The sequence below is a fragment of the Eubalaena glacialis genome, chromosome 1 (genome assembly GCF_028564815.1).
Source record: "Eubalaena glacialis isolate mEubGla1 chromosome 1, mEubGla1.1.hap2.+ XY, whole genome shotgun sequence".
Classification (NCBI taxonomy): domain Eukaryota; kingdom Metazoa; phylum Chordata; class Mammalia; order Artiodactyla; family Balaenidae; genus Eubalaena; species Eubalaena glacialis.
The window spans coordinates 26,809,290-26,822,178 of NC_083716.1; the positions used below are offsets into that span (position 1 = coordinate 26,809,290).

Genomic DNA, 12,889 nt, shown 5'->3' on the forward strand with positions numbered 1-12,889 from the left:
TCTGGATCGTGGGAGAGAGACATACAAAAACTCTCCCTGAAATTCTCTCCTCCCTCGGCTTCTGACCTCTGTGATCTATGTTCCGTCATGTTCTCCTCCTACCTAACAACTCCTCCTCGGGCCCCTTCACCGGGGCAGTTTTTCCCAGGGCTTTCTTAGTTGCAGAGAGGGTCCCCCAAATTTCCATTTTCAAAACTCTTCACACATTCACTTAAACTTGTCAGGCCATACACTATATGGGGTAAAAGGGACTTCAAAAACAAGATTGCCTGTTGGTGGGAATATAAATTGGTGCAGCCACTATGGAAAGCAGTATGGAGGTTTCTCAAAAAAACTAAAAATAGAACTACCGGACATCCCTGGTGGAGCAGTGGTTAAGAATCCGCTTGCCAATGCAGGCGACACGGGTTCGAGCCCTGATCCAGGAAGATCCCACATGCCGCGGAGCAACTAAGCCCATGCACCACAACTACTGAGCCTGCGCTCTAAAGCCCGCGAGCCAGAACTACTGAGCCCACGCGCCACAACTACTGGAGCCCGCGCACCCTAGAGGCCGCATGCCACAACCACTGAGCCTGCGTGCTGCAATTACTGAAGCCCGTGTGCCTAGAGCCCATGCTCCGCAACAAGAGAAGCCACCATAGTGAGAAGCCCGCACACCGCAATGAAGACCCAACACAGCCAAAAATAAATAAATAAATAAATAAATAAATTAAAAATAGAACTAGCATATGACCCAGCAATTCCACTCCTGGGTATTTATCTGAAAAAAAATGAAAACACTATTTGAAAAGATGCATGCACCCCATTGTTCATAGCAGCATTATTTACAATTGCCAAGATATGGAAGCAACCTATGTCCATCAAAAGATGAATGGATAAAGAACAAGTGAGCCTAGGGATTTCCCTGGCAGTCCAGCCTCTAAGACTCCGTGCTCCCAATGCAGGGGGCACAGGTTCGATCCCTGGTCAGGGAACTAGATCCTGCACACTGCAACTAAAAGATCCCGCATGCCTCAACTAAAAGATCCCACACACCACAACGAAGATCCCGTGTGCCACAACTAAGACCCAGCACAGCCAAATAAATAAATATTAAAAAAAAGAACATGTGAGCATATATATATATGTGTATATATATATTTATATATACACATATATGCACACATACACAATGGAATACTACTCAGCCATAAAAAAGAATGAAATTTTGCCATTTACAGTAACATGGATGGACTTGGAAGGTATTATGCTAAGTGAAATAAGTCAGACAGAGAAAGACAAATACTGCATGATTTCATTTCTATGTGGAATCTAAAAAATAAAACAAACTAGTGCATTTGAGAAAAAAGAAACAGGACTTCCTTGGTGGTGCAGTGGTTAAGAATCCGCCTGCCAATGCAGGGGACACGAGTTTGAGCCCTGGCCTGGGAATATCCCAAATGCCGCGGAGCAACTAAGCCCATGCACAACAACTACTGAGCCTGAGCTCTAGAGCCCACGAGCCACAACTCCTGAGCCCATGTGCCACAACTACTGAAACCCACGCACCTAGAGCCCGTGCTCTGCAATGAGAAGCCACCGCAATGAGAAGCCCGTGCACCACAACGAAGAGTAGCCCCCACTCTCAGCAACTAGAGAAAGCCTGTGCTCAGCAACGAAGACCCAACACAGCCAAAAATAAATAAATAAATAAATTAATTATTTTTAAAAGTAGTTTAAAAAAAAAAAAGACTCAGATATAGAGAACAAATTAGTGGTTACCAGTTGGGAGAGGGAACAAGGGAGAGGAAAGATAGGGGTAGGGTATTAAGGGGTACAAACTACTATGTATAAAATAAATAAGCTAAAAGGATATATAGTATAACAGGGAATATAGTCAATATTTCATGATAACTATAAATGGAATATAACCTTTAAAAATTGTGAATCACTATGTTGTACATCTGAAATTTATATAACATTGTATGTGAACTATACCTCAATTGCCCTCAAAAGGCATAGGTGGAACGCAACAAATTGGCAGCCATGATGACACAGTGTAATATGGGCCAGGGTAGCAGCTGTTCTGGTAACTTCACCTACTACCTTTCCTTCATGACTACCCCACCTCCCATCTCCAGCCTGAATATAAAACTGCTGCTGGATAGCTTCCCAAACGTCCCACCTGAACCCAGCACTCCCTCAACTTCCGATCACCCCAAGTGTTTCTTATTTCCAGGATCGTCTTGACTACCCACCCAGCTAACCAAGCTAAAAACATGTGCATCCACCTTTACCCTCCCCTCTCCATCCAGGCAGTTATATGGAATCAAGTCCAGATGAATCTACTCCCATGTCTCTTTTCCATTCCCTGATCTTGTTTTGGTTGTCAGTTTTCCTAAACTAGGGTGTGAACCTCCTCCAAGACTGGCTTCCAGACTCTCTCCATCCTCTACTTTGCCCACAAAAGAGCCTCTGATCGTGGGGGTCACTGATCAGAAACTACTCAGGTTGCTGAATTTTGAAATTTTTCATAATAAAATTCTGGGGGAAAAACAGTCAGGGTGTATTGTTGATGCAAGCAACAGAAGACTTCACTCCACAGTATAATAACCTAAACATTCAATTTTCTAAAGACGAACATGATGGTGCTTTGAAATAATTTTTTAAATGCCCATTTCATGATGTCTTTTGTGGTTAAATCTATATGAAGTAATGCAAGAGGGAAGAGATATGGGGACATATGTATAACTGATTCACTTTGTTATAAAGCAGAAACTAACACACCATTGTAAAGCAATTATACTCCAATAAAGATGTTAAAAAATTTTTATATGAAGTAAACACAACCAGTTATGTGTATAAAAAAAGAGTCCACTCAAACTAGATTAAGTAGGAAAGGAATTTATGGGGAAAGGGAAATTGGATAAAGGTGATCAAAAGATACAAACTTCCAGTTATAAGATAAATAAATACTAGGGATGTAATGTATAACATGATGAGCAAAGTTAACACTGCTGTATGGTATAGCTGAACGTTGTTAAGAGAATACACCCTAAGAGTTCTCATTACAAGGAAAAAATTTTTTTTCTTTTTTTTTGCATCTATATGAGATGATGGATGTTAACCAAACCTACTGTGGTCATCATTTCACAATATATGGAAGTCAAATCATCATGCTGTGCACCTTAAACTTATACAGTGCTGTATGTCAACTATATTTCAATAAAACCGGAGGGGGAAAAAAGGGGATTTATTGGCTCATGTAACTTCAAAGTCCAGGATTCAAACGATGTCATCAGGACCCAGTTTCTCTCTCTGACCCTTGGCTCCACTTCTTCTGCAGCTCTATGCTCAGAGAGATCTTCACCTCTGGACTCAGAACTGCATTCTTTCAGATCTCTGTCCAGGGAAGAGAGCACTTCACTCCATGCAATTGAAGAACAAAGCCCTGGGCTTGGCTCCCATTGGCCCAAATTGAGTCACATGGCTACCCTAAACCAATCACTATGGCCAGAGGGACGACAGTGATGATTGGTTTAGCCCTAAATCACCCAGGTAATTTAAGGATGGGCTACAGCCAACTCCCCCAGAACCACTTTCCTGAGACTAGATAAGGTGTGGGACCCAAAAAATCTGGGGGCTGTTACTGGAATCAGGGTGAATGAATGCTGAGAAACTCACAGCTTGGTCCTTATTTTTCTCATTTTTCCTGGACTGCCTCCCCAGTCTCCTTCAGCAAGCATGTCAGAACCAATATTAAAACGCAGGCTTCTCACTGTCCCAGGCTCCAACTTGAGCTTGGTCTCACACTCTCCTCATCTCCCACCCAGGTATGACCAGATCCCCATGGGGGAAAAACTGGCCAGTCACACAGGGTCCATCATTGAGCTCCAGGCTGGGGTGAGGTCAGTCTATAATAGGTAGTTTTGGACACTCCTCAAGTGCTGTGATTTGGAGAGGGGGCAAGGTTATAAATAGGAGTGGGGAGGTATACTAATTTCCTACTAACGCTCTAACAAATAACCACAAACTTAGTGGCTTAATACAAATCTATTACAGTTTTGGAGGTTGGAATTCTGTCTCAAACTAAAGTCAAGGTGTTGGCAGAACTGCATTCCTTTCTGGAGGGTCTAGGGAGGAATCCATTTCCTTGCCTTTTCCAGCTTTGAGGCTGCCTGCATTCCTTGGCTCATGACCCCTTTCATCTTCAAAACCAGCAAGAGCTGGTTGACTCTTATTATCACATACTCTGATTCTTCAGCCTCTCTCTTCCATATTTGACTCCTGTGATTACACTGGGCCCACCCAGATAATCCAGGATAATCTCCCTATTTTAAGGACTGCTAATTAACAACCTTAATACCATCTGCAACCTTAATTCCCCCTTGCCATGTAATATAACATACTAACAAGTCTCCAGGGATTAAGCCATGGACATCTTGGGGGTGGGAGGCCTCCCCCAACAAAGGCCACTATGTCCTGGGACCAGTTGTTAAGGGAGAGGCTCCCTTCTTGGAGCTGTTGGGTAGGGCGTGTTAGATACATACCCTAACCTAGTCCTAGCTGCTGCTCTCATTAGGCCACTGGCCTGAATTAGACTTGACAGAGTGGCTCAGTCAGGTATAAAGAAATGTGACATCACCAGGCTGAGTGTGGGGGACCTCCTCAGAGGGTAGCTGGGCTTTGAGGGATGCTGAGAATCTAGGAGAACCTATGGGGGTTAGTCATGATGCTGCTTAAGTCAACAGAAGGGGAAGGAAAGTACGATGGCCTGGCGGCCCAGAAACTAGAAGAGGGTATCCATTTTAATCATGCAGCAACTACTACCCAGCCCACTGGGGAAGAGAGGTGGAAGGGCATGACCTGCAGCCAGAGGGGACTGGAGCTCAGCCAGTGCTCAACCCATCTGAACGAAGCAACCTTTCTGGCTTCACCCAAGCAGCTTCTGGGCTTTGGAATCATTTGCACTGGGTTCAAATCCCACTGTGCCAGTTATAGACTATGTGAACCTGGGAAAGTGGCCTAACTTCTCTGAATCTCTTGTTCCTTATCTGTTAAATGAGAATGATACCACCATGTTCTTCACGTGGCTAATAAGAATTAGAAGTTCTTTTTTAAAAAAGTTATAAGCTCTTATGGAACATTCTAGAGGGAAGGATTGTCAGATAGTCCGAAAAAAGCCCCAGCATGGATTGGTGATTAGGCTATTGTTGAGAGCACAAGTCTTGAGACAGACACGGGGTTGAATTCTGCCCTTACCATAACTAGCTGTGTGAGTCTGGACAAGACACTTAACCTACGTAAGCCCCAGTCATAGAATAATTTATTGTGTACCAAATCTGAGGCAAGCAGCTTCTTGCTATGTAAAGTCAGAAAAATATTAGTACCTCATTCCTAAGGTTGATGTAAACTTGAAGTTAGATGCTCATAAACAACTTGATTCAGTGCCTGGTGTGCAGGAGCTTCACTCAAATGTTAGGATAACTCAACCCACCTGGCTGGAAAAAGGGGATGTGGAGAACAGGGAGCTAACTTGACTGGAAAGGCCACTGGATGTCCTCAGTGATGTTGCGGGCATCCCTGAGCACAGACCTCAGCGTCTAAGTCGCAGCCGGTATGACCAGCAGGCTCACCCAGTATAGACACAAGCTGGCTGGCTCCTGGCCAGCTCAAGGTGTTTCCCTTTGCCTGGAAACCGGGAGGCTGAGGCAGGGCATGGAGGAGAGCAGCTCAACTAAAAAGTGGTGGAGAGGAGCCCCACTCTTGGATCTCTCTGGTTCCCCCAAATGCTGGGGACCAGCTCCCCCAGGCTAAAGGAAACAAGTGAGTGGGGAGCTACCTGGGAAGAGCATTTCAGGACTGGGGGCTTGAAAAAGGCTTGGGTCCTTCTTGCCTGCTGGGAGCCTGGGGTTTGGGTCCAGCCCTAGGACAAGAGGTGAGGTGGGAGCTGAACTCCTTAGGAAGAGTTCCCCGAAGTCGGGCACACGTGCAGGGCCCCCTGCTGTGAACCAGAGCCCCAGGTAACCAGGCCCCAGGGGCGGTGGTGGAGATGAGAACAAAGTGCACCCACACCCCACATCCCCACCCCAGGTCTGGACCAGGACGAGACCCCAGTAACAATGCTGGCCGCCTGAGCTTCACAACATGTACACATACTGCTGCCTGGCGCCTGGGCAGGACGTCTGGCCTCTGCTGCAGCACCTCACCTACACCTACCTGCCCGCCCCTCCGCTGCTGCCCCCCATTCAGGCCCACAACTTCTGCAGCCGGCCCCCGAGCCTGAGCGCGGGCGAGTGGGCGGCTCCGCGGGAATACCACTGCTTCCACGCCACGGGCGCGACGCTAATGGTCACGCCGCCCTTGTGGGCCTTCCCGCAGGCCTACGCCGCGGCCCTGCAACCGCCGTTCCCAGCGCCCAGCTACCCAGGGCCATCACTGCAGGAGCCCGCAGCTGCGGGGCTAGCGGCGGTCGAGAACGGGACTCAGTGGCCGGAAGGCGGCAGCCTACAAGCTGAGCTGCGATGGGGCCTCGTGGAGCGTGCGCTCGGGCCGCGCCTCGAGCTGCCGGACTTCGTGCGCCGGGAGCTGCGGCGAGCGTACGGCACGTACCCACGCACCGACGTGCGCGTCACCTATCGCGGCGGCGAGTTCCTGCTGCAGGGCGCGCCGCGCGTGCGCGAGCCCGAGTACCGTACGGAGAGGCGAGTGCTGCGCCGGCCAGCCAGCAGCTGCAGCGGCGACAGCAGCCCCGCGGGGGAAGCGGCGGAGCGCGGCCGCCGGAAGAAGAGGAGAGACTTGAGCTGAGGGCGCCGCGAGGCCCGGCGGCCGGCCAGGGTGAGCACGCGCGCGGCTCTCCTCTTGCCGCCACAGCTGTGCGCTGGGGCTGGGTGCACCTGTCACCTCTTTTTTTTTTTTTAACCACCGCCCACTTCCTGCACTTCCTTGATTTCTCTCAGGTTATTGCTGGATGGCGGGGCAAGGGCGAGAATGGATCAAGGACATCTCTGGGTGGGTGTCCTATTACTCCTTCCTTTTACTTGGGCTTGGGAAGCCTGAGTGTGTGGTGGAAGGAGGGCCTGAACCCTTTGTTTCCTCTCTCCTTCCTCCCCATCTTCTCCCCCTTTGAAGCCTGCCCTGCAATAAGCCCCCACTTTCGCTTTTTCCTCTCCTCCCTCCAGCAAAGCTCTCCAAACTCCCCAAGCTGAGGGCCCACCTATCCCCAGCTTGTAAGAAAAGTAAATAAATGAGTGAAGTCAAGTGTAGGCTTCAAGATCATTTTTATGCTTGGGGATGGGGGTTTTTCTTCATCTGTGTAATGTGAGCCTTACTTTCCATCTTGGGGTACAAGGTGTTGGAGGTGAGTATTAGAGTGGACCTCTGGAAAAAGTGTGCTTCCTCACTGGCTGGGCCTCACTCTCCCTTAACCAGCTCCCTTCCAGTGCAAGAGGACACTCTTCTAGGTCCTGAGGCCCACCACCCCCAGAGAGATTCTGAGGGCATAAGCTATTTTGTTGAGGTGTGGATGACAAGCATGGCTGAGGAAGGCTGAGGAGGGGATCCATAATCAGATCCATAATGGCTCTGACATTTTCTAGACTCTGAGCCTCAGTTTCTTCATCTGTAAAAGAAGAAGAAAACCAACCCAGCCTACCTGGAAAGTTTACCAACGTTGAAATTTAAGATGAATGTCACTTCTTGTCTCCTGATTCTTGCTAACAGTGTTTAATAGGGTGAATTTGCAATATTATAGGAGTTTGCTGGAGGGTTAGGCCACACATCCAATTTTAACTAAGGGTCTGGCCAGACCACCAGATCTGATGCCCAGGCTGTATAAATTTGGCTCCTATTGGAATTGCTTTCACTGAACTTCCATTTGTGGTTGGCCAACAGCTACCTGGGTATACAGGTATGTTATTGAAGCTGTAGATCACTTGATTGAACACTGCTGTATTTATGAGTTTCATGGAGAAGTTCTGTTAAACCTCAGCATTTGGTAAAGTTGTTTCTACTGATAAGTGGTTTGCTTTTATCTTTGAATCACCAAGGATCTCATAATTGATCATATTTTTCTATTTGCCCTGGTTTCTAGGGAGCCAAATTTGCCTAGAATCTTTTCTTGCCCTAGTTTCATCTTATTTTCCTTTCCTTTTTTTTTTTTTTAAATAAATTTATTTTATTTATTTATTTTTGGCTGCGTTGGGTCTTCGTTGCTGCACGCGGGCTTTCTCTAGTTGTGGCGAGCAGGGGCTACTCATTGTTGCAGTGCGCAGGCTTCTCATTGCGGTGGCTTCTCTCGTTGTGGAGCACGGGCTCTAGGCACGTGGGCTTCAATAGTTGCGGCACGCGGGCTCAGTAGTTGTGGCTCACGGGCTCTAGAGCACAGGCTCAGTAGTTGTGGTGCACGGGCCCAGTTGCTCCGCGGCATGTGGGATCCTCCCGGACCAGGAATCGAACCCCTGTCCCCCGCATTGGCAGGCGGACTCCCAACCACTGCGCCACCAGGGAAGCCCTTTTTTTTTTTTTTTAAATTATAAAGACACAGGGAGGTGTTGTAGTGTGATGGGTCTGCTGTGTGACCTTAGATGAATTGCTTAATGTCCCTGAACCAATTTCCTCATTGCAAATGGGGATGATGGTATTAGGACCTATCTCATAAGATTATTGAGAAGGTACTGTGAAATCCTGCACAAAAAATGTTTACCACAGTGCCTGTCATGTACTAAGTGCTCAAAGGGTAGTGTTTGTTTTTAAAAAGTAGTTTGCAATACAGAAATTTATAAAATAGGAAGTTAAAATCTGTTCTAATATCCCTCACCCCCAAATGATCACTGAGGTCCAATCTAGTATTTTTTACTATTTTTTTCTGTTCACCTAGTATTAATTACATAAAATGAATTGCACAGTTTTGCTTGTTGCATTATACATTAAGTATATCTTGGACATCATTTTATGCCAATGCGCATAACATTCTTTAACAGTCATCCAATATTCTATAGCATTTGGATTCTTTCCAGTTTTTAACTATTAAAAGTCCATCCAACAAATTTCTTGAGTGCCTTTTATTTGCCAGGAACTGTGGTAGGCCCTGAGGATACCGTAGTGAATGAGACAGCCATGGCAGTTTCTGTCCTTATGGAAGACATGTAAGCTGAGATCTAAAGAATATGAAGAAGCTAGTCATGCAAAGAGAAGGGTGAGGGGAAGCCAGGCAGGAAGTATGGTGGGTGCAAAAGTCCCAAGGAATGAAAGTTATCTTTATTCACTTGACAGGCATTTGAGAGCCCACAGTTTGCTGGGCAGTGTTCTAGGCACTGGTGCTACGGGAGAAAAACCAAACAACTCCCTGCCCTCATGGAGCCTACTTTAGAGGTGTAATGTAGAGAAACAGAGACTGACAACAAGCAAATGGGAATATACGATGTAATGTCATGCAGTGATAAGTAATGGGGTGCTGTTTTCAACAGGATAGTTAGGGAAGGCTTCTCTGAAGAGGTGACTCTTGAGTGGAGACCTAATAAAGACCTTTATGAGCCATTTGAATAGCTGGGGGAGAAAAGTAAGTACAAACACCCTTTAGCTGGGGTGTCCTTGTCCTGTGAGCGAGCGGGAAAGTGATAATTAATGAGGTTACAGATGAGGCTGGATCCTGTGGTACCTTGAAGCCATGTAGAAAAATTTGGATTTTATTCTTAGGGGATGGAGGATTATGAGCAGGGGGAAATGTGATGAGATTTTTTTTTTAAAGTTATTCTGGATACTGTGTGGAAAAGAGACTATAGAGGGGCCATTTTGAAAATTGCGAGAGCAGTTAGGAGGCTTTTGAAGTAATACAGGCAAAAAATAAGCTGATGGCTTGGTCTTATTTGGAAGTTATGAGGGTAATGAGAATAAATGTCCTTGAATATGCATCTTTATTCACATACACAAGTGTTAAATTGTGGAATCTGAAGTCTTAGAATTAGAAATTGAATCATTGAACAATGCCACCCTAGCAGCACAAGCACAGCCAGTGCCTAGATCTTTGGTTCTAAATTACATTCTCCACTAAAAGGAACCAGTCCCCTTGGGAAAATGGCTGATTCCAAGGCTGTGGTAGGGAAGGTACAAGATGAGACTGGAACAACTTGTGCCAGAAAATGAAGGACTGATCAAAAATGTCAAAAGAACAAAGGAGCCAACTTGAAGGGACTTCCACTGACCAAATCAAGGGCAATTTAAGCATCGAAACAAATAATCACAGTAACAGATTATAACCTGCTGAATAAAATAAGGATCCCTAAGTCCATACTAATACTAACTAAAAAATACATATAAAAGGAAAGCTCTTCCTTAGAGTAGAAGGAATAATGAAATTAGAAGATCACCATTCCCAATCATCAGAGTAATGATTGATTCAGGTGAGAATCATTTCTGAATACTAAAACTGATGGATGAAAGTTTGATGAGAAACTGGATATTTATATAGTTTCAAATATGTTCCAATAAGGTATTTATTAATTACAAATTTTAAAATAGTAACCTGAAAAAAAATAGTAACGTGATAGTATAATAGGGAAAACTGGTGGATAACACTTTAACCCCATTGCAGTAGTCCCTCTTAAAGTCTTTCTTACCATCTTCAATGAGTGTCTTTAAAAAATTTTTTTTAAATTTATTTATTTTATTTATTTATTTTTGGCTGCATTGGGTCTTCGGTGCTGCGCACGGGCTTTCTCTAGTTGCAGCGTGCAGGCTTCTCATTGCGGTGGCTTCTCTTGTTGCAGAGCACGGGCTCTAGGCACGCAGGCTTCAGTAGTTGTGGCGCATGGGCTCTAGAGCGCAGGCTTAGTAGTTGTGACGCACAGGCTTAGTTGCTCCGCGGCATGTGGGATCTTCCCGGACCAGGGATTGAACCCGTGTCCCCTGCATTGGCAGGTGGATTCTTAACCACTGTGCCACCAGGGAAGTCCCTAAAATTTTTTCTTTAACAGAGACAAATTGACATCATGTGCTCTCTGATATGTTAAACTGAAAAATACAACATCAGTTCAGCAGTAAGGCATAATCATGAGGAAACCTCAGATAAACCTAAATTGAGAGAAAATTGTTCAAAAATGTCAATGTCATAAAAGACAAAGGTTTCAGGTCAAAGGAGACAGAAAGAGGCATGAAAACTAAATGCAACGCATGATCCTGTTTTGGATCCTGGACCAGAATGAAAATTGTTGTGAAGGACAGTGTTGGGACAAGTAACAAGATTTGAATGAGGACTATAGATTAGAGAAAGCAACATGGCCAAACGTTAACAGTTGGTCAATCTGGTAGAAGGCTAAGCCAGAGTTCTTTGTACGATTCTGGCTACTTTAAGTTTGAAATAATTTCTAACTAAAAATAAAAATAGCAATAATAAGTAAATTGAATCTCTGGATCAAAAAGGATACACGTTTAAAATGTACTCTGTCACAGATTTTATGTTTTAATCTTAGAGAATTGTCTGCATGCTGGTAAGCCTCCTCAAATCCTTTTTTGAAACAAGGCAGGTTTCAAGTAAATCATGAGTCTCATACCAAGTTAGGTGTGTTCTGAATCCCCTTCCTTCTCTATCGTCTCAGGTCCAGACCCTTGAAGTCTCTCAACTTACCCCATCTCAGGACTTCCCTGGTGGCACAGTGGTTAAGAATCCGCCTGCCAATGTAGGGGACATGGGTTTGAGCCCTAGTCCGGGAAGATCCCACATGCTGCGGAGCAACTAAGCCCATGCGCCACAACTACTGAGCCTGCGCTCTAGAGCCCGCGAGCCACAACTACTGAGCCTGTGCACCACAACTACTGAGCCTGCGAGCCACAACTACTGAAGCCCGCGTGCTCTAGGGCCCACGTGCCGCAACTACTGAGCCCGCGTGCCTAGAGCCCGTGCTCTGCAACAAGAGAAGCAACTGCAGTGAGAAGCCCGTGCACCGCAACGCGAAGAGTAGCCCCCGCTCGCTGCAACTAGAGAAAGATTGCACGCAGCAATGAAGACCCAACACAGCCAAAATTAATTAATTAATTTTAAAAAAAGAACTAAGTACACATCCCCAAAAATTCCATTCACAGGAATTTAAAAACAAAAAAAACACTTCCCCCATCTCTCAGAATCCGCATTGCTCACATTCTTCCCCCAAGTCTTCCACATATGCCCTGGAAATGCCCAGAGACTGCACACAATATACCCTTCTCCCCCAGCTCCAGTGAGGGAGGAGGCCCCCAATTACAGGCTTTTTGAAGAAAGTACTGCCACTCAGCTCAGTCCAACATGCCAATCCTTCCAAACCCCAGTGCTTGCTCCAGCCCTAAGGATGTAAGGAAGCCCTGCAGGGAACCTAGATGCTTCTTTGTTTGATCTTTTCTTTGAACTTAACCCTTAGAAGCTTAGAACTCATAAAGCATCTGGGCTGCCAGGGACTTTACTGTTCACCTGGCCCAACCTCCTCAGTTAACCTTACACTGGGAAACCAAGGCCAGAGAGGAGTGACTCACCCAATGTCACACAGTAGGTGGGAATCCAGAGCTTCTAGATCCCAGCAGGGCTTGGGCTACCAAACTCATCTTGATGGCCTTCTCCTCCTGGCCTTGCCCCAGCTTTACCCAACCCTGGCATCTGGTCTAGAACCCTTTGCTCAATAAACCCTGACTGACCAATTTTAAACCCTATCCTACCTCCCAACTGGGTAGCTCACATCCTACTGAAGGGAGGATAATAAGAATCATAACAGGGAGTTCCCTGGTGCCCCAGTGGTTAGGATTTGGTGCTTTCACAGTGGAGGCCCAGGTTCGATCCCTGGCCAGGGAACCATCCCGTATGCCATGTGACATGGCACAGCCAAAATACAAAAAAAAAAAAAAGAATCATAGCAATCTCACACACTTAACTGAGAACTTACTA

General features: G+C 46.0%; 2 protein-coding genes across 2 annotated transcripts in view; one reads left to right on the forward strand and one right to left on the reverse strand.

Moving 5' to 3' along the window:
• The window catches only part of MFSD13A (major facilitator superfamily domain containing 13A), a 31,487-nt gene that overhangs the window by 17,042 nt on the left and 1,556 nt on the right, over positions 1-12,889 (reverse strand). The gene's annotated exons all lie outside the window — the stretch shown is intronic.
• On the forward strand, positions 6,130-12,834 carry C1H10orf95 (chromosome 1 C10orf95 homolog). The gene is made up of 2 exons (XM_061189803.1): positions 6,130-6,819; positions 11,577-12,834. Exon 1 carries the CDS (start codon positions 6,130-6,132, stop codon positions 6,787-6,789), a length of 660 nt encoding a protein of 219 aa, XP_061045786.1. The 3' UTR covers positions 6,790-6,819; positions 11,577-12,834.